The 22,524-nt window shown below is 37.9% G+C and overlaps 1 protein-coding gene and 1 long non-coding RNA gene across 2 annotated transcripts; both read right to left on the bottom strand.

Annotated features, from left to right (window-relative positions):
* Window positions 1-11,316: 11,316 nt before the first annotated feature.
* On the bottom strand, window positions 11,317-13,777 carry LOC127655128 (protein jagunal homolog 1-A). Its single transcript, XM_052142764.1, has 3 exons — window positions 13,650-13,777; window positions 12,431-12,535; window positions 11,317-12,334 (listed from the first exon to the last, which is right to left on the bottom strand). The coding sequence occupies exons 2-3, from the start codon at window positions 12,517-12,519 to the stop codon at window positions 11,872-11,874; spliced, it is 552 nt and encodes a 183-aa protein (XP_051998724.1). The 5' UTR covers window positions 12,520-12,535; window positions 13,650-13,777; the 3' UTR covers window positions 11,317-11,871.
* Window positions 13,778-15,487: 1,710 nt separating this feature from the next.
* LOC127655131 (uncharacterized) lies at window positions 15,488-20,691 on the bottom strand. Its single transcript, XR_007972017.1, has 6 exons — window positions 19,723-20,691; window positions 19,289-19,355; window positions 17,895-17,940; window positions 17,665-17,800; window positions 17,471-17,573; window positions 15,488-17,297 (listed from the first exon to the last, which is right to left on the bottom strand). It is a non-coding gene; the product is annotated as an uncharacterized LOC127655131 (long non-coding RNA).
* Between the last annotated feature and the right edge of the window lie 1,833 nt (window positions 20,692-22,524).

Raw genomic sequence — 22,524 nt, 5'->3', positions numbered from 1 at the left:
CAAATAAGTTGCTTTATATAACAGATGTCATTTTCCACTATTTTTATAAATGGATCTTTTCCTCTTTAATACTCGTCTAACAAAACAATTCCAAAAGATCTGAAAAACTGAAGTGTCCAATACGCTCAACTTATGTTAGATGTCCAAATATCAGTTGTAAAACTGAGCACTGCTTCGGGAATGGCTTGTAACCATATCTGTCAACACTCCCGTTATTTCTCCCAAAAAAACTCCCGTAATTTGTATTGCTCAAACCACGTTATATGAATAATCACATCAATATATTATTCCAAGGTGGTCCAGTTGCCAGATCTTGAATGAAACGCATCCTACTCACACAATCGACACATCATACACATTACAAATCATTTATGACCTCAACCTGGCAACCTACAACCCATTTGCGCTGTTGATATCTGCGCAGGCAGTAGACCCGGGATGTTAAATCAAGCATCACTGGTAGATGGGAGAAGACTCAGCTGGTGCTCCGGTGAAAAAAACAAAATAAACATGTAAATTTAACAACAGCTGGATGGAAGAATTTAATTTCATATCCAGGGGCGTTACCACAAGGGTGGCACGGGGTGGCAGCTGCCACCCTAAAAAATAGCTTTGCCACCCCATTTGCCACCCCAGATGACAGCTCGGATACGGAGGGGCGTCGGCTTAACTTCCCCCCATCTTAGGCTACTTCAATCGATTGGGTCACGAAAAGTACTTATCAAATATGATCTATAATTCACAATAGTTTTAGTTTTAAGTCTGATGTCTTTATTATGTAGATAAAGTGCATTTCTGCCCCTGCAGCAGGCTAGTGTAAACGGCAGATCGGTAAATCCACGGGTGACGGAGCGCAGCGAGCGCTGCTGCAGTAGCCTAACTGGAGTGTGCGCGGACTCGTCTCGGAGGAAGAATGCGCTCGTCTTGTCCAGAGTGGACTCCGAGTAGCCTATAGTTGTGAGAATCTCCACGAATACGAAAGCAAATTTTTCATTTGAATCGCATATTCTGACAGGTGTAATGGTACTGAAATTGTCATTCAAATCACAGTGATTTCAGGAGACAAAACTTGACAAAAAAAGCATGTGGAGAAATTATATGTGTTAACTATATACATTTTTTAAATTAATATATTAAAAGCTTTTTATTTAATTTTACATAAACATAATTAAAACATATATTCAACATTTAACATATCTCCAAGATGATCTTACTTGGTTTGGGATTAATTACTAATTGCTATTAAAATGTAAATGTATCAAAAGTAAATATAGCCTAAGCAAATATTAAAATGGCAAAGCAATAAAATGTCTGTGCAAACTAAATAATATTTATTGGGACAGTGTTCGTCATATAGTGATGTCACTGGCATATCTTAAGTTCACCCCTCCCCCATTCTTTAATCATTTCACCAAAACTACAACATGTGGCAGGCCCGCGACCACCAGGCTGAAGCCGTTTAGACTGTTCTCTTTTTTAATGAGCTTTTCCGTCTTGCAAAAATAGCTGTTGTGCTACCTGTGAGTAGTGCCTCATGTGAGCGCAGTTTCTCTACGCTGAAACTTGTTAAAACACACTTGCGCTCCACTATGTCAGATGGTAGATTGAGCAATTTGTCAATACTTAGTATTGAGTCTGAGCGGTCAAAGGCAATAGACATGGATGTTTTCCTTAAACGTTTTTGTGCACAGCATGGTAACCGGCGAATTCAGCTCTTCTGATTTTTTGGGTTCTCATGTTTGACTATATGTCTGAGTCAGTCTGACTAGTTTAACTGGTTAACATAATCATTTACAGTAGTATTTCTACTTCTCTGTGTCATATTCAGATTTTTTTGTACAGATAATGAGTTAATGGCTGCTGCCTTACATGTTTGACTATTTCATATTTGAGTCTGATACTGTTTTGCTACTCTGGTTGCTCTTAGCTTTGCTGCTTTTATTTGTGTTTTATGTGATGTTATGCAGGTATTATTTTCAGCATTATTTAGGCTATCTGGTTGTTCTGTAAAGAACTTTGGTCCGATCTAGTGGCTGTTGTAAATCAGTTATCAGTAACTGTTGTAATCAGTTACAGTAGTATACTGCATCTTACAGAATATGCATAATTTAATTTAATTTAATGCAAGTTTTATTGTTTGGTAATCAAAATATTCTGGATTCCTTATCTTTTTGATCAATATGAATAAATAAATGCACTTTGAGTACAAATTAAGGAATCAATTTATTTTAATTACAAGTGTTCGTTTCTACCAGTAATCTCCACTAAAGCAAGGGCATTTTTTCCATGATTACCCCATTAATATGCTTACACACACATTTTCATGCACACACATTATCACACATACACTCATACACACTCTCTCACTCTCTCTCTCTCTCTCTCTCTCTCACACACACACACACACACACACACACTCAAAAACATACTCCTACACACAATGTTAGAAACAGATTGAAAACGATTGTACTTTAAAGATTTCTTATCCAACGTTAGTATTACAGCCTTCATCTTTCAGTTGAAATGGCTGATAGTTCAGAATTTACTGTTAGCCCTCTCTGAACATCAGAAATTCATTAAAATAAGCACATGTCTCTCATAACCAGTATAACACTTTTATTTTTATTTTTTTACATATATCATGGGAAGCCTAGTTGCCACCCCTCATTCAGCTCTTGCCCCTCTTTGCCACCCCAAATATAAAATCCTGGAAACGCCACTGTTCATATCCCGAAGCCATATCGACAATGCCCCGCCTTTTGCAATGTGTGTCGCACTGATTTAATATTGGACACGATTGGGAAAAATTACGTTACTCAGCACATTAAATCACAACGGCACAATTTGTATAGTATTTAGCATCCAGCACCCCACTTCCCTCACCCGGATTTGTGTACCCAAATGTTGACGGGTAACAGGCTGCGTGTAACATGACACGAGATTAAACAACTCGGGCAACGTGACGTCGGAAAGTACCTCCTACTCTGTATCGAGGAAATGTATCAGATTTCTGAACCCTTTGTCCTCAACTATGGAGAACAGCTGGTCATCCAGGGCCATGATTTCCATAATTTTCCTCGTAATTGCTTTGGTCTTTTCACGGCTCATTCCAAGGAATGATAGGAGAGGCTGCTGACTTGTGGCTGGCTCTGAGCTCTGGCTAGCTTTAGCCGCTTTCCCTTTTAGCTTCTTTTTTAAATGGGCATTTTCAGATGGGTGATGGTGTTTTAAATGTCTAATTAGGTTTGTTGTTCGAAAGTTATTGTGGTGGTTCCCCATGGTTTACTTTGGCCTTACAATTATAACACATTTCGAACTTTATGTATTCTTCACTCACAGTGAAGATCTTCCACGCCAATGACATGTTTACGTGTGGCTGTGACATTATTGCCTGCGCCGCTGGCAACAAAGCGGACCGGTTTGGAATCGGAAAGACGTGAGGCTGACCGGCCGGTCACCGGTCCGGCCGAGCATCGCGGAAAATCGGCTAATTCCGGTCCCTGGCCGGTCGATCGGTGCATCTCTAATTAAAAGCATAACGCCTGTTTCACACATACTCCGTGAGCAGTGCGTATGCAGTGCATATACGGTACAGGAGCAGCGGCGCTATAGTGCTTTCACATATGCTGCGTTTGCAGTGCGCTACTGATTACTTACACAAAATCAAAAATGTGTAAGTAATTTTGATTTTAAATCCAAGCGTTAACTTTGACATTAAGACATTGAAACAGTATGAAATAAAATTTTAATCATTGTGATTCTTTGTTTTACATGTAGTTCGAGTTGTTGACAGAAGAAAAGCTATAGCGTTATATCTGTTGCTAAGAATGAGAAGAATGAGGCGCATTTGGGTTCACTCTGTCTTTTTTAGGGTAAAAAATCATATATGATGGTATTTTGCAACTTTTGAGACTATCATACTTTTTTGTTTTTCTTGACCCTGTAATTTAGTAACTGTAGAACACATTAACTGTAATTATGCATATATGATTAAATTATTACAGTTTCTTGTCAATCTATGTCTATTTTAATGTGAACAATGCACTGCCACTTTAATTCAGTGTGGGGCAGCACAGCAAAAATAGATTCGGTGCGGTGCTGTATACGCACCGCAACTGGAACGGATCGACGGACTGCATCCGCATGCAGTTTGAAAGCTCTAACCTGTTAACATGGGTACGGAAAAAAATACGCACCGCCGTGTGAAACTGGCGTAAGATTACATATTTATTGATAGTGGCACTTGGTGGCCAAGGTTGGTACCGCTTGCATTTTTTAAAGAGAGAAATTAAAAAATCTGAAGAGTGAAAAAACTTTTTTGAAGAGAGGGAAAAAAATTGAAGAGAGAAAAAACATTTTTGTTAGAGACTTAGAGGACTTAAAGGGTAACTAAACCCCTGCTCAGAGTCTGACTTCACCCACTAGCAATATTTGAAAAATGCTCGAAAAGTGGGCAGACCCCAGCGGGGATAGAGGGACGAACCGAGGGCGGGGCTGGGGGCGTGCACCTGAGACCCCTAGTGACAGATTAATTGACAGCTGCTGTCAGACTCTAAAATGGAGAGTGACTGGAGTGACGCAAGTAGCTTTGCCACGGGCGGTCTTTTGAAGTCGAGGACCTTTCTCCCCACCTTCACCTGAAGTGGAGGAGGGTGAATTGTCTGTGGACACAAGGCCGGAGCCATATCAATTCGAGCCGCTGGCTCAAACTGCGGTTTTAACTCCCTGTTGAGCATCCGAGTGCGCATTCACCTTCACTCGGCGTGAAGGAAAAACAAACGAAACGCTGTTCAGTGATGTTTATCCTTTTAGCAGGATTTTTATTTAGCAAGCTTCACTTGAACATAACATCAGTTAGCTGTTCTCTCAACTTAGAAGAATGTGACGTAAAGCGTAACGTCATCATGTACAAAACCGTATACCTCCAAATAAAACTATACAGGTAGTCAATACCGTAATACAATGTATAAGGGTGCAATACGTTTAACACTCCCGCGCGCATAACGCGTTTGTCTACCTCAGAGGATTAACTTTAGCCTGACCATAAATTGTGATTCAAATATATATGATCACTCACCTCAAGATGCCGCTCGTGGTGGTGGAGTCCATGCAGGAGGAGCAGCGTTTGGCACTGCGTCGCTTTTCAGCGCGAGCTGTTTGGAGAAGCCCATTTCCACCTCCATTGCGTTGGAGAAGCAATCCTGCGTAAAATGCAGTTTGCACACTCCTCCAGCTCTAAGCGGGAACTTCGCGGTCTTCCAGAACAAGGGCGTGCAACCCCTGGCCTAACTTCCAAGTCTGCTGGAAAGCTATACAGTCCAGCAGTGCTGTTGCAACCAGCAACACTACACCTACGTACCATCCTGACCACTGTACTAAATACAGATAATCTACGCTAACTTGAAGCTATCCTAACTGGCCTAATACTATGCTACTAACTAACTATGCTTCTAACAATACTACACTAACAAATATGCTAATTAACTACCTAGGCTACACGAAATAATCTAAATAACTATATAAATGCTATGCTAAATAGATGCTAAAATACTCTATCCTGATCGTTTTCAATACTCGCAATTCCAACTCCTGACTCGCTACAGTGGTTTTGATGAAACGAGATGGTTTTTATACTGCCATGGGCGTGGTAGCGCGTACCAAGGGCGTGGTGAGCTGGAACCTGCTTACGTCAGCTGTCACCGCTTACATTACGAGTACCGCAAACAGCCAATAGGAAAATTCAACTGCAGTAGCCACCGTTCAACCTGAAGAGGGCAGCACTCAGACGTTTTTACACCATATATTGTAGAATTAAAACACTTTATACACAAATGTAAAAAAAATTACTTGAATCAATGACCAGTACTAATAAAGCCCCATTCTTACAGATCATTAACTAAAAAAAGTTGGTTTAGGGTTTAGTTACCCTTTAAGAATTTTCCCTACCACAGGGCTTCTGTAACGGAAAGTATGCTCAGTGAGACGTTGTCTCGTTTTGAAGGCTACATCCTCTAGAGGTTGCGTTTGTCGACCACATACATCATCAAGGCAGTCTCATTTCATAAAAGCCAGAAGGACACTTCGAAAGTAGCCTTCGAATGCGACCATCTTTCACGGCAATTCGGAGGATGCATGATTTGCATCACAATCCACAATTCTTGCTTTAACGGAAATGTCTGGAAAAAAAGGACGCCAATTTGCCCGAAAATATTCTGGATTCCTTATCTTTTTGATCAATATGAATAAATAAATGCACTTTGAGTACAAATTAAGGAATCAATTTATTTTAATTACAAGTGTTCGTTTCTACCAGTAATCTCCACTAAAGCAAGGGCATTTTTTCCATGATTACCCCATTAATATGCTTACACACACATTTTCATGCACACACATTATCACACATACACTCATACACACTCTCTCACTCTCTCTCTCTCTCTCTCTCTCTCTCTCACACACACACACACACACACACACACTCAAAAACATACTCCTACACACAATGTTAGAAACAGATTGAAAACGATTGTACTTTAAAGATTTCTTATCCAACGTTAGTATTACAGCCTTCATCTTTCAGTTGAAATGGCTGATAGTTCAGAATTTACTGTTAGCCCTCTCTGAACATCAGAAATTCATTAAAATAAGCACATGTCTCTCATAACCAGTATAACACTTTTATTTTTATTTTTTTACATATATCATGGGAAGCCTAGTTGCCACCCCTCATTCAGCTCTTGCCCCCTCTTTGCCACCCCAAATATAAAATCCTGGAAACGCCACTGTTCATATCCCGAAGCCATATCGACAATGCCCCCGCCTTTTGCAATGTGTGTCGCACTGATTTAATATTGGACACGGTGGGAAAAATTACGTTACTCAGCACATTAAATCACAACGGCACAATTTGTATAGTATTTAGCATCCAGCACCCCACTTCCCCTCACCCGGATTTGTGTACCCAAATGTTGACGGGTAACAGGCTGCGTGTAACATGACACGAGATTAAACAACTCGGGCAACGTGACGTCGGAAAGTACCTCCTACTCTGTATCGAGGAAATGTATCAGATTTCTGAACCCTTTGTCCTCAACTATGGAGAACAGCTGGTCATCCAGGGCCATGATTTCCATAATTTTCCTCGTAATTGCTTTGGTCTTTTCACGGCTCATTCCAAGGAATGATAGGAGAGGCTGCTGACTTGTGGCTGGCTCTGAGCTCTGGCTAGCTTTAGCCGCTTTCCCTTTTTAGCTTCTTTTTTTAAATGGGCATTTTCAGATGGGTGATGGTGTTTTAAATGTCTAATTAGGTTTGTTGTTCCGAAAGTTATTGTGGTGGTTCCCCCATGGTTTACTTTGGCCTTACAATTATAACACATTTCGAACTTTATGTATTCTTCACTCACAGTGAAGATCTTCCACGCCAATGACATGTTTACGTGTGGCTGTGACATTATTGCCTGCGCCGCTGGCAACAAAACGGACCGGTTTGGAATCGGAAAGACGTGAGGCTGACCGGCCGGTCACCGGTCCGGCCGAGCATGCGGAAAATCGGCTAATTCCGGTCCCTGGCCGGTCGATCGGTGCATCTCTAATTAAAAGCATAACGCCTGTTTCACACATACTCCGTGAGCAGTGCGTATGCAGTGCATATACGGTACAGGAGCAGCGCGCGCTATAGTGCTTTCACATATGCTGCGTTTGCAGTGCGCTACTGATTACTTACACAAAATCAAAAATGTGTAAGTAATTTTGATTTTAAATCCAAACGTTAACTTTGACATTAAGACATTGAAACAGTATGAAATAAAATTTTAATCATTGTGATTCTTTGTTTTACATGTAGTTCGAGTTGTTGACAGAAGAAAAGCTATAGCGTTATATCTGTTGCTAAGAATGAGAAGAATGAGGCGCATCTGGGTTCACTCTGTCTTTTTTTAGGGTAAAAAAATCATATATGATGGTATTTTGCAACTTTTGAGACTATCATACTTTTTTGTTTTTCTTGACCCTGTAATTTAGTAACTGTAGAACACATTAACTGTAATTATGCATATATGATTAAATTATTACAGTTTCTTGTCAATCTATGTCTATTTTAATGTGAACAATGCACTGCCACTTTAATTCAGTGTGGGGCAGCACAGCAAAAATAGATTCGGTGCGGTGCTGTATACGCACCGCAACTGGAACGGATCGACGGACTGCATCCGCATGCAGTTTGAAAGCTCTAACCTGTTAACATGGGTACGGAAAAAAATACGCACCGCCGTGTGAAACTGGCGTAAGATTACATATTTATTGATAGTGGCACTTGGTGGCCAAGGTTGGTACCGCTTGCATTTTTTTAAAGAGAGAAATTAAAAAATCTGAAGAGTGAAAAAACTTTTTTGAAGAGAGGGAAAAAAAATTGAAGAGAGAAAAAAACATTTTTGTTAGAGACTTAGAGGACTTAAAGGGTAACTAAACCCCTGCTCAGAGTCTGACTTCACCCACTAGCAATATTTGAAAAATGCTCGAAAAGTGGGCAGACCCCAGCGGGGATAGAGGGGACGAACCGAGGGCGGGGCTGGGGGGCGTGCACCTGAGACCCCTAGTGACAGATTAATTGACAGCTGCTGTCAGACTCTAAAATGGAGAGTGACTGGAGTGACGCAAGTAGCTTTGCCACGGAGCGGTCTTTTGAAGTCGAGGACCTTTCTCCCCCACCTTCACCTGAAGTGGAGGAGGGTGAATTGTCTGTGGACACAAGGCCGGAGCCATATCAATTCGAGCCGCTGGCTCAAACTGCGGTTTTAACTCCCTGTTGAGCATCCGAGTGCGCATTCACCTTCACTCGCGTGAAGGAAAAACAAACGAAACGCTGTTCAGTGATGTTTATCCTTTTAGCAGGATTTTTATTTAGCAAGCTTCACTTGAACATAACATCAGTTAGCTGTTCTCTCAACTTAGAAGAATGTGACGTAAAGCGTAACGTCATCATGTACAAAACCGTATACCTCCAAATAAAACTATACAGGTAGTCAATACCGTAATACAATGTATAAGGGTGCAATACGTTTAACACTCCCGCATCGCAAACGCGCGTTTGTCTACCTCAGAGGATTAACTTTAGCCTGACCATAAATTGTGATTCAAATATATATGATCACTCACCTCAAGATGCCGCTGCGGTGGTGGAGTCCATGCAGGAGGAGCAGCGTTTGGCACTGCGTCGCTTTTCAGCGCGAGCTGTTTGGAGAAGCCCATTTCCACCTCCATTGCGTTGGAGAAGCAATCCTGCGTAAAATGCAGTTTGCACACTCCTCCAGCTCTAAGCGGGAACTCGCGGTCTTCCAGAACAAGGACGTGCAACCCCTGGCGCCTAACTTCCAAGTCTGCTGGAAAGCTATACAGTCCAGCAGTGCTGTTGCAACCAGCAACACTACACCTACGTACCATCCTGACCACTGTACTAAATACAGATAATCTACGCTAACTTGAAGCTATCCTAACTGACGCAATACTATGCTACTAACTAACTATGCTTCTAACAATACTACACTAACAAATATGCTAATTAACTACCTAGGCTACACGAAATAATCTAAATAACTATATAAATGCTATGCTAAATAGATGCTAAAATACTCTATCCTGATCGTTTTCAATACTCGCAATTCCAACTCCTGACTCGCTACAGTGGTTTTGATGAAACGAGATGGTTTTTATACTGCCATGGGCGTGGTAGCGCGTACCAAGGGCGTGGTGAGCTGGAACCTGCTTACGTCAGCTGTCACCGCTTACATTACGAGTACCGCAAACAGCCAATAGGAAAATTCAACTGCAGTAGCCACCGTTCAACCTGAAGAGGGCAGCACTCAGACGTTTTTACACCATATATTGTAGAATTAAAACACTTTATACACAAATGTAAAAAAAATTACTTGAATCAATGACCAGTACTAATAAAGCCCCATTCTTACAGATCATTAACTAAAAAAAGTTGGTTTAGGGTTTAGTTACCCTTTAAGAATTTTCCCTACCACAGGGCTTCTGTAACGGAAAGTATGCTCAGTGAGACGTTGTCTCGTTTTGAAGGCTACATCCTCTAGAGGTTGCGTTTGTCGACCACATACATCATCAAGGCAGTCTCATTTCATAAAAGCCAGAAGGACACTTCGAAAGTAGCCTTCGAATGCGACCATCTTTCACGGCAATTCGGAGGATGCATGATTTGCATCACAATCCACAATTCTTGCTTTAACGGAAATGTCTGGAAAAAAAGGACGCCAATTTGCCCGAAAATATGACGTTATATAAGTAATGTTAATTCCCAAGTTGACGTACCTCAGTAAACGGATGCAGAGTAAATAATATGTAAAATTATAGTAATGTATAATTAAAATAAAGTATTATAGACTAAAAAGTACACCTGTAAAATATATTTTATTTTCTCTCTACATCATTATAACTCTCCTAAAATTTACCTCATACATTCCCTTCCAAATGGACTTTGTTCCCTTCTCACCCAAAGCGCTTGCGAAAGAGTGGCGTGCTGTCATAGCAACCATGATACGTTTTGTTTCTGTTTGTCCTACGAAGGCCGTCTCGTTTAAACTAGACTTGTTTAGAGGACACAGTATACCACTGCCTTCAAAGGACGCGTCCAACACAGCTCGGCAGCCTTCAAAAGGAGACTTTAATTTTATGCACAATTACACTTCCTGCCACTTAAAGGTGCACTCAGTCATTTTTATCCTCATTAAAAAAAAAAAAAAATTCTAAATACATGAATTGTAATTTTACAATACATGTAGGAAGTCATGACCACGCAAATTAAAATGCAGTCAAGTAATATCTTACAAAAGCTGTTTTATTCTACATGGAGAGGGTACGCACATGGGGGATACCATAGAATCACATAACCAGCTGAATTCTACTCGCTTAATCTCAGTAACTGTCCTGTTATTTGACACACTCACTCACTGATTAAAGTAATCATGGCTGACTGTGAAAACCTCTAAAATGGCATCTGAAACTAAAAACGATTGATTTTAAATGATCCAAGCCACTAGGTGTCAGTAAGTCTAAGATGACACAAAGACAAGAATAATAAATTAAATAACTTATGAATTTAGAAAATGTAATCAAGCTTGAAATCATGATCGCAACGGATACTGCTATAGTAAAAAAAAAAAAAACATTGGCATTGCTAACTGAAAACAATGTAATCGGATTACTTTTAATTACGTTTGGTTACCTCAAGGTCACATATGTGAATAAAGTGAAGCGAAAAGCAGTATGATCTAGAACACTTTTAATATGCCATCTGGACACAAACAAAACATATTTGAATAGCATTATGAGTTATGAGCTAATATGATTTATAAGAAAAATAGGAAAAACATGGATAGTGCTTCCTTAATAGGACAACAGAATATATTAAAATGTCGAACAACTCAGTATTTTTAAACAAATCAGGCGAGTCCTCTATCTGCAGGATTACTTGAAAATTGGTTGCACATTAAATGTATATTTAAAATGTAAAAAAAAAAAAAAAATCTTATGATGAAATCAGAATTAAATAAATTACAAAGAAATATACATAGTAGTCTTTTATTTATAAAGCATTAAAAACCCATGTAGTTTTTGACGTAGTTTTGTAGTGTAACTGAATTTTAGGTTTTAAGCACTGAATCACATTAAAAGTATCATTAAAACAAAATGCAAATAAACATTAAAGTAAAAAGTCAACATTGATGTATGCATGTTGGCTTAAAAATGTCTATATTTTAATCTCTGTATATTCTCATGCATTGTAGAATAAAAACTGAGACAGCAATAGAGATGATGTTTCTAGGTAAATTCAAGTCCCCCTACAATAACGTATTTATTTCTTCTTCTTCTCTTGTGTTGAGTTGAACCAGGCATCCAGGAGCTTCTTGCTGTAGTAGATGTGCCATGCATGTACCTGAATAGCTACCACCATGAGCAGATACATTACAGAGACAGCCGAGAAGCCAAAGATAAAACGGTAAGCTTTCCCGTGCCGGTATAGCTGTTGGGCCAGTGGAAACATTTCCATTGCACCAAAAATCAAGGGTGCCACTGAGAACAAACCAGCACTGATCATGGAGATCACCAGGTAGCTTATGTTGTTCTTTGGCATGGAGAGTGCTCCAATCAACGAAGGCAGGAGACTCAAAAGATATGGGTACTCCCACTGATAGGGCAAGGCCACCAGGTCATGTGAAACTAGGTTGAGGTGACTTACAACCACTTGGGCCGCCACCAGTACCCATATTAAGAGATGCACTATGGTGAGTTTCTTGATCTCTGATTTCAGTGAAGCACTGCAAGACATATTTAAATTACAAATACATATTCTAATAGATAATGCAATTATTTGTCATGTCATAATTTTTGCAACAGTATGGGTTTACAGTTACCTCATCTGATAGGGTGACGTCACTTTCTCTCTGTGTTTGAAGTCGCTCCCATCAGCCCCTGCAGCTTTAGAGCCTGCACGTGATGCCATGGCAATTTCCAGATGACTGCCAACATCGAACCAAATGCATGACATAGCAGTTTAAAGGCATAGTTCACTCAAAAATGAAAATTCCCTCTAATCTTTTATTACACACACACATATATATGTATATATATATTCTAAAGATGTAATTGAACCACTGGAGTGTGTGTGTGTGTGTGTGTGTGTGTGTGTGTGTGTGTGTGTGTGTGTATATATATATATATATATATATATATATATATATATATATATATACACACATACATATACATACACTCCAGTGGTTCAATTACATCTTTAGAAGCTATACGATAGGTGTGGGTGAAAAACAGATTAATATTTTATTTTTGCTATAAATCTCCACTTTCACATTCTGAAAGTGAAGCTTTATAGTAAAAAAAAAGGAATCAAATATTGATCTGTTTCTCACCCAAAGTGATTGTATTGCTTCAGAGGAGATATTTTAAACCACTGGAGTCATGTGGATTACTTTTATGTAATGGAAAATGTGCTTGAAAGTTCTGGACACTAATCACTCGCATTGTATGGACCTACAGAGCTAAAATTCTCTTCTGAAAATCTTTGTTTCTCTAATGCAGAAGAAAGTCATACACATCTGGGATGGCATTAGGGTGAGTAAATGAGAATTTTTTTTTTTTTTTTTTTGGGTGAACTATCCCTTTAAGACGGTTACAGACCTTTTCATACAAAGCATTTTGAATGAAAATTGTATTATTCCCAAATATTAATAAATAATTCAGCAGGTAATGTATATCGGATCCCATAATAGATAAATACTATATTATTTAATGCTGAGGCCTAGTAGAGATAATGCATTGTCCTGTAATATCACAGCATCTAAATATTTTGTACAGGGACAGTTTACACACAATCACACTCCATTACACGCTTATTAATTTCATATGCTCTGACATAGAGATGCAATGTGAAACATATTGGAAATAAATACATGTAGCCTCTTTGCTTATTGGGCTCAGATTATCAAAGAGCTGGTCTATAGAAAGAACATATCGACAAATCTTGCCTGTCGGCTTCCTGATGAATGATACATTTGTTTTGACCGACAGACGGACTTTTAAACAAGTCTAACCTACGCCTTTAAAGACAAAACTTACCGTACAGTCGATGGATGATATGCGGCCGAAAACGACAGTGATTTGGCCTAGATTAAGGAGGAAATGTTAAAACACAAAGCCGTTTTTGTTTTTACCAATGAATGGAATAGATACTGCTCATGCGCAATACAGAGCAATAAAATAATCTCTCCGCCCCTTCGCCGGATGAGATTTGACATCGTAGCATCTCAGTCTGTGCATCTCTCAGCATCTGAGAAGGCTTGGCTATTTAATATTAATTAGTTTTGGGGCGTCGACAATTATGATTTTTGCTAAAATCGAGCAGTGGGTATATATGAATGTGTATGTATTGTTTGTTTCTATTTCTCATGTGACTGATACTCACAGTAACACGAACACTGTTACTCTTATTAATGTGGGTATGGCTGGCCATTCTCGCACAGGCACCAAAACCTCTCCCATTTAAGCTTAGCCGTCCATTCGGTATTGATGTAGCGTGCGGTAGAGGCTGCTAAATTAAAACCAGGCTGGTGGAATCTTGACTCATGAATAATTAGAATATTGATTATATAATAATTAGGATAATTTATTTGAAAATGTAATGTGCTGCTTAATACATTCCCTCTGTGTAGAAGAAGTAAGTATTTGCCTTATGTGCTAGAGAAACTAGGCAGCCATCTTGAAAATTTTGTCTCGGAACCTCCGTTCAAGCGGTTCTGTATAGATATCTGTGGTGTTTACGTCTAAGTGTAATTTGCTAGCGAAGTGGATTTACAGATTAGGCTATAGAGTTGTCAAAAGCTATCATCAGTATTTTAAAATGTCCAGGGGATGTAACTGAAAGCAGAGAGAGGAGATTTTAGAGTATTTTAATGTGACAAATTATATATATATATATATATATATATATATATATATATATATACACACAAGTGTATGTTTTATTTTAGATTCTGTTTACAACCATTTTAATCACATTTAAGCCTCTAAAAAATGTAGGGTGACAAATTAATTTTAAAAACTACAATTGTAATTTTGTGTCATGTTGAATTTGCATGTGTAATAATACTAGCTGTCACTGTTGGAAATTTCATGTCAACTAAACATTATAACACAAATTATCAAGTTGATACCTAAAAATTAAGCAGAATTACACGTATTAAATGCTCGTATCATAAAAAAGTGTAGTGTGTCTGAATGTGATCTGCCAGGTCCAATTTACCTCCATGTGTATTGGAAAAAAATGAACATATAGAGTGACAGGAAAAACACCTCACGTGCATTTTCACAGTCAACTGATTCTGTACAATCATATGTTCAACTCTTGGAGAAAATACTTTCTGTGCTACCCCAGCAAACATGCTCCATTGGGGCCCGAATGGGGCCATTGCGGGCAGCCCACTGTGGGCCCAGATACCGGCGGGAAATGCGGGCACGTGTGGGCACCACACTATGGGACCCAGGTGGGGCCCCAGTGGTACACCCCAAAGTGTGGGCTGACTGTGGGCAGGCCCACAGTAAGTAGAGTGGGCCCCCATTGGGGCCAGTTGTGGGCCCACAGCAAACCCCTTAGGGGCCCATGTGGGGCCACTGTGGGCAGCCTATTGTGGGCCCACATACCGGCGTGAAATGTGGGGCACGCGTGGGCCCCACACTATGGGACAGCCCAAATTAGAGTGGGCCCTCATGTGGGCTGGATGTGGGCACACTGTGGGTGTAGGTGCAAAGTTTGAGCACGTGGAGTGTGGGTACTTTACTATATACAGAACAATTGCACTTGTTAAAGGTAGCAGCAATAAATCGAGGGTCATGTTTTTTTTTTAAATAATTTATTTACAGACATTAATAATAATTATAATTAATAATAATACATTGACATTTATTTTTAACAAGCAATAAAAAAAGCAATAGAGCAGTTTAAAACAGCAATAAACACACAAAAACAGAACCACAGAATACTTAAAACACAAATGAAAGTAAATTAAAAACCAATCCCATCAGTAGGTATTTCCCTCACTGCAGTTCTGGCCCTTCCTTGCCTTCCCCCATCCCTGTCCCTTGCATTACGGAGCCACGTTTTTATGGACGCTTCCACCTCGCATGCAGTGGCTTGGCTGCTTTTTGTCACAGCATCTAAGTGAGAAAGGATCAATTGAAATACAAATGTTAAAAACAAAATAAGGGTTGTTCAAGTACTGTTACACCATTTCAACCTCCTTTGCACTTTGACGAGGATTACTGGCTACAGGAAACATGGAGATAGATCAAACATTGTTCATTTACTGTACATTTACGCCTGACTACTGATTTTTCCTTCCCATTTATTTATTTATTTTTTTTCATTTTTATTCCTGTTATACGGGCTTATCACATATAAACATTATATACTGTACCTACACTCTAAGAAATAAATCCGTAAAATAACAGAAAAAGTGGCAGCTCATTACCCGGACTTTGTACCGTAATTAAAAAACAGAAATTTTCTGTTAATTGACAGTGCGCCCACAGTAAAAAAACAGGAAATTTTCGGTGTTTTAATGGTGCATCTATAGTAAAAAAAAAAACTATGTATTTTCTGTGTTTTAATGGTATACCTACAATAAAAAAAACAGGACATTTTCTATTAATTAATAGTGCATCTATACAGTAAAAAACAGAACACTTCCTGTTATTTAATGGTATACCTACAGTATAAAAACTGCAAATATTAAATAAATCCATAAAATAACAGAACATATACTGGCATCTCATTACCCTGACTTTGTCCTGTAATTTAAAAAAAAATGAAACATCTGTTAATTTATGGTTTACCTACAGATAATAAAACAAAAATATTTGTTGTCAGTATTATACCAACAGCAATAAAATTTAAACTTTTCTGTTAGTTAACTGTGTACCTACAGTGATAACTCTTGTTAAAAAAAAATTCAAACAAATCTTCTGCGATAAATAATTTTTTTTATTAAATTATAGATTAAAAAAAATTCATCAATTTTAGATAAGCGACTAGTTTGGATCAAAATGGCCCATTGCAGCTTCACATAAATGAAACAGCCATAAAAAAAATTTCAATATGAAACTTTATGAAATCCTCAATAGTTGGGATATGAGCATGAAAAATTTAAAATGAACAATTTCATGGGTCAAATAAAAATGCAACACAGTTCAGGATTAGAGTGAATATCAACAGGAGGTTTTGAAAGTACACAATTATTGTACATTTTAGGCATTGATCTAAGACATAACCAAGCCTATAAAGGAGGGTTATGTTGAGTAAACCCTTGTAAGGTTAAACTGTTACACAAAAAGGCAAAAAATGGTAAGAAATCTTTGAGTCCTTTTAAAAAGGGATCCAGAAAGAAAGGCAGCTGTTGCGTTGTTGTAGAAAGGTCAGGGTCCTGCTCATGCAGGTCTCATGGGTGTGTTGTCTGCTCTAATGTGTGTGTTCTTGAGTGTATGTCAATGCAGAATCCACCCATTGACGCCAGAGGGATCATTCTCAAAAACGATTGGTTTACTATTGATCTAATTACTCCAAAAATGGCAAAGACGCTTGTCCACTGTCCTTTTTTCATCCGAGCACCAGTACTGTAATTAAACAGTACAGGACGTCTCTCTACAGCAGTCATGTCATATTGGTTTGATGATTAGGGCTCATGTTCCTTTATCTCATGTGTAGTTCTATGTCTGTAAAACAAAAACAAAATATTTCTATTAATACAAACTAACATTACACTTCCAAATATGGTGATTTCTTGTGTGTCAGATATGCAATTAGAGAGAGTTGAAAAGACAGAGGTGGGGAGAAAGACATCAACAAAGAGAGAGAGTGTGAGAAAAAAAGGGGAGTGTGTAATGACCTTTAAATCTTCCAAAGGATTCTGAAAGTCTCACAGGAATCTAAGCAGTTTTGGTGGAAAGCCTGCTTTAGACCCACATTCTGGATTTATACCCAACAGGCTCCTGTGGCAAACACAAAAAAATTTATCATGTCACTTTGCATTGCAAAATGAAGTATACTTTAAAATGGACAAAATACATTGTTAAAATGTACCTCTGGAAAAACTCCAGAGTCAGGGCTGCTCCCTTGGGGTACATGATGTTCAGCACATAGAAGAGGCTGAACACAGCAACCAGAGGACAGCTGATGTTTTGGTTACGGTGACTTCGTCCTTTGAATCTTCCTTCATCTGCAAAACATGTAAACAATGACAGTATACCTTAATCAATTAAACAAATATGTAACTCTTCCCAATGTTTAAGTGTATACATGCATATCCTTACCAACAACTATGATACATGGGGTGCTTGGCAGCTCTGCTAAGGCATCCTGTGAGAGGTGAAGACAGAATGGACAGAGGGTAAATAAACTCTTAAAATAGGGATTACTAGGCGCAGTGGATATAAGGATTCTACAAATAACAGAATATATCCAGCTGCATAGACCTATTTGTTGGGCTGAATCAGAACCTAATAAATTTGTGAAATGTTGTTTTGCTGTGAAATTTCCCTGTAATGCATAGGACTCTTTATCGGCAATGGTAACATCAGTTACCGACCCGAATAAGCGGTTGAAGATGGATGGTAACATCAGTGCATCTCTACTTTCCCCACCTACTAAACCAAAACAAATGAAGCCATTTATGATGTGTGCTTGCTTCTTTGTTTAGTATAATGCAGATCGATGCAGTGCAGCGATAGTGTCCACACAAGTCTATTTTTGCTGTACAGAAAGTGCTGAATTAAAGTGATAGCACATTGTTCGTGGTCAAAATGAACATGGATTGACACGAAAATGTAGTAATTTCAACATAAAGGCATATAATTAAAATATACTGGGTTTCACAGTCACCATATGACTTTCATCATTGCATAAATCAAAGAAAACTAAAGCACACTATTGCCAGTAGTAGCATAAACCAAAAAATAATGCTACATGATTTAAAGTAGAAGTGTATGGTGTGTGGGAGGTTCACTATTGCAACACAGCAGAGTATGCTGTGATGGTAAACAAAAGCACATGACAGGCTGATGGTGGTCGGAAGGCTACACTTTACTTCACAATTGGAACATTTTAAACTATTTCAACTAGATCTTTAGTAAAATAAGCATCTTGAGACTTTCCTCATACATTTATTAACCATTTGCATTTAAATCAAAAGTATGGTGAGCATCCGTTGCGCACTGGAAACTCTGCCAGTGTGAAAGCACCGCGCATGGTGCATCCGCACCGCGTACGTACTGCAAGTGGATCATGTGTGAAAAAGGCGTTAGAAATTAAACGCGTACACGCTGACTTCAGTGGCCTCCATTTTAAGAATCATTAACGTACCCTGAGTTCGATGCAGCCCCGCCGTGTCTCCCTCCCCCATAGCGAAATGACAGCCCTGCCTGCAGTTGTTTAGCGTCACTAACGAACGTGAATGTTGGATTAGGGTTGTTCCTCGGTCAAAATGCCCATATTCAGTATGCAAACAAAAACTCAAACGACAAATGGCACAAAATTATATTTAAAAAGAGCCTCAATTTAAGCACCTCAAAAGACACCACTATTCGTTAACACAGCCGTCTTAACACGACCAAAGTACTAGACAATAGTTACGAACTTAAACTGTTAGTGTTGGCTACTTATATAATACCAAGAAAACAGTCATTTTAAATGTCCATTGAATAATTACCTTTTACACGCAAAGTGGAGCTGGATGAGACACACAGATGGGGGAAGGTACGTTAAATGTTTCCCTCCTAGAAAAAAAAAAATACAGACAATAAAACTGTAAATTAACAGATTCTCACCCACTGCCACAAAGAAATGGGGAATGTTGGCATTACCAAGTAACATTACAAAAATTATCTCATAGAAAGCTGCTCAGTTTGTAAACTTATGAAAAAAATCAGTCCTTTCAAACCAAGTGGTGGTTAATAACTTAACGATAATGGCGTTGTGAACACCATCTCACTAGGTTAGCGATATCCAACGAAAATTCACATCGTGAATTCATCGTATTTTACATGACAAACCAAGACAACATATCATTTCAAACTACAATTAATTGCAAAAAAACAGTCACTTTTTAAATTGAAGTGTTAATTTTCTCATAAAATTACTTACCGTAGAAGATTACGTACTCACTTATCTAGATCACTAGTTGTACCGCGATAATGGCCACCAAGTGGTCGGAGCAGAGATCAAGGTCCCATAATGCACCACGAAAATGTAAATAAACGGAAAAACACCTGTGAATCACCTGCTATGGACAATTTCCGATAAAATATACAGTCATACAACTGTTAATACACAGATATTTATTACAGTGTATAACTGCTTTGCAGACCAACATCTGCCCAAAGGCCATCTTCTGGCCAGAGCCCTTCCAGCACAGTTGCTGGGCAAGTGGGGTGGTCAGCATGCAGACCAGGATATGTCTGGTGTTGGAGGTTGGGCTTGTACCCCCAACTGTTGCCAGATACTTTGCCTAAATTAAAGCAGTAACACATTAGTATATTCACAGTACAGCTGAAACTGTAGTGAAAAAGTACAAAACTTTATTTATTTAAATGCATTTATTAATTTAGCAGGCTTTTAAAGAGGTGTTAAATACCAAATATTTAATAAAACCAAGTGTACCATTGCACTGTAGCACACCTCATCTTTCAGTTTGCTTTCTACATTTACTAGAAAAGGCAGTATCTTTACAACTATCTGTGAGGATTTTCAATCAGGATTTAGACTGTATCATAGTACTGAGAGACACCTCTCATTAGTCACAAATGGTTTGCTCTTATCATCCGATTGTGGTTGTATCTCTCTATTAGTGCTACTAGATCTTAGTGCTGCTTGACACTAGCGACCACAACATTCTTTTAAATAGACTCGAAAAACTATCTGTAAAACTGCATTTTTAAATCTTAAAAATATATCTAAATTACGTCATATGCTCTCTATGAAAAATGCAAAACAATCTGTATTATAAAAAGCACTATATAAATAAAGGTGACTTGACTTGACATTCTGGGTGTCCTTTAAAGAGCACATTCAGGGCTTTTCAGAGATACCAAATGTTTGGAGGTTTCACCATGACAACAACTCATTGGTATTTAAAAATGACTGACATTTAATTTAGTGAAATTTGGAAATATGATATTAGCAATTTGACCAGATATTCTTTTTTTTTTTTTTTTTTTTTGCAGATAGAACAGGTAAACATAACATACATAGCATACAAATGTATCACAACAAGAGAGAGAAAAACAAATAATTAATTTGTAGCAGGGGGTCCAAAAATGATATCAAAATTTTTTAAACACGTTAATGACTTTTTGTTTGTTAACAATTTCAAAGATGATATGAAGCAATCAAATTCTAATTTAAACAACTTAAATAATGGTGGTGAATTTAGATATTTTTTCTTATGGATATAAAATTTAGCCAACAGAATAAATAAGTTAACAATGTATTCAAGACCTTTGTTAACATTGTTTTCATAATACACAATGATATCCTTTAAAGTAAAATAGTATTTAACTTTTACCAAGTTAAAGATAAATTCTGCCAATTCCTTCCAGAAACATTGGATAATATCGCATTCAAAAAACAAATGTGTCAACACTTCTTTCCCACTTTTACAAAAAGAGCATAAATCATCGATATCAGAGTATCTTGCAATTAATGATTTAACAGGGTAAATGGTATGCAAAATTTTAAAATGTATTTCTTTGGTTTTATTATTAATGCAATATTTAAAGGGAATTAACCAAGCAGTCTTCCAATTAATATTATCAATAATAGAGTTCCAAAAGAATTTTCCTCTAGGTGCTATTTTATTTTGTATTTGAAATACTGCACGAATATGTTTATTATTGCATTTTTTATCAATCAATTCAATGCCGTTTAATATTAATTTTGGACTTATCATTAATGTAGGATTAAATTGATTATGACTTTTGATAAGATGAATCAGAATAGGGGAAATAGCTTTAATAACAGAATTAAACTCCTTAAAATGCACAGGAAAATTATGGATTTGCATAAATTGTTCGTATGATAAAAGATTTCCATAATTATCAAACAAGTTCACAAGATGATTAATATCCCTGTTAAACCAATTCCTTAAAAATAAAGATTTATTGCCAACCAAAATATTGGCATTATTCCAAATAAAGGAGGTGTGAGGAGAAAAATTGTGGGAGTAGCAAATTTTCCAGGCTAAAAGAACTTGCTGGTGGAATTTGGAAAGTTTCAGAGGGAGTTTAGAAATATTAAAGTCACAAGTTAACAAAAATACTAAACCACCTATTTGGTTAAAGATACTATGTGGGATATGGTTCCAAAGGGAGTTACCACTGATCAAACATCTTTTAAGCCAATTAACTTTAAAAGCTCTGTTAACATCCTCAAAGAAAAGTACCTCCAGTCCCCTTCCGCTTTCTTATTAGTAAGAACTCTTTTCTTAAGTCTTTGGGATTGGTTTTTCCAAACAAAAGAATAAAACAAATTATTAATATCTTTACAATAAGAGTCTTTAACATACAAAGATAAGGAGGGATAGACAAAACGAGCTAAGCCTTCTGCTTTAGATAATAAGACACGGCCATAAACTGAAAGATCACGTTGTAACCAACAGTTTAATAATGCTTTGGTCTTTTTTAGTCTAGAGGAGAAGTTTAAACTTTGTCTTTTTAAGACATCCTTTGTTACCATAATTCCTAAGTATTTAACAGAGGGTTTCACTGGAATGTCAGCAATAACATTATCATTTAAACTGTGTAACGGAAGGATTTCACATTTGGGTAAATTTAAAGATAAACCAGAAGCCTTAGAGAAAGTATTGATGAAGGAGATCACATTAGGAATACATGATATATTCTTTAAAAATAAGGTAGTGTCATCTGCCAATTGCGATATTTTAATTTC

This window comes from Xyrauchen texanus, chromosome 14, assembly GCF_025860055.1.
Source record: "Xyrauchen texanus isolate HMW12.3.18 chromosome 14, RBS_HiC_50CHRs, whole genome shotgun sequence".
Taxonomy (NCBI): Eukaryota; Metazoa; Chordata; class Actinopteri; order Cypriniformes; family Catostomidae; genus Xyrauchen; species Xyrauchen texanus.
Note: the sequence above shows the minus strand (reverse complement) of the source record. Positions and strands in the feature narration are given on the sequence as shown.

Coding starts and splice junctions, on each gene's coding strand:
- LOC127655128 (XM_052142764.1), bottom strand. CDS start 12,519: ATGGCATCACGTGCAGGCTCTAAAGCTGCAGGGGCTGATGGGAGCGAC. Junction 12,335..12,430: donor ACGTCACCCTATCAGATGAG/GTAACTGTAAAC, acceptor TATGTCTTGCAG/TGCTTCACTGAAATCAGAGA.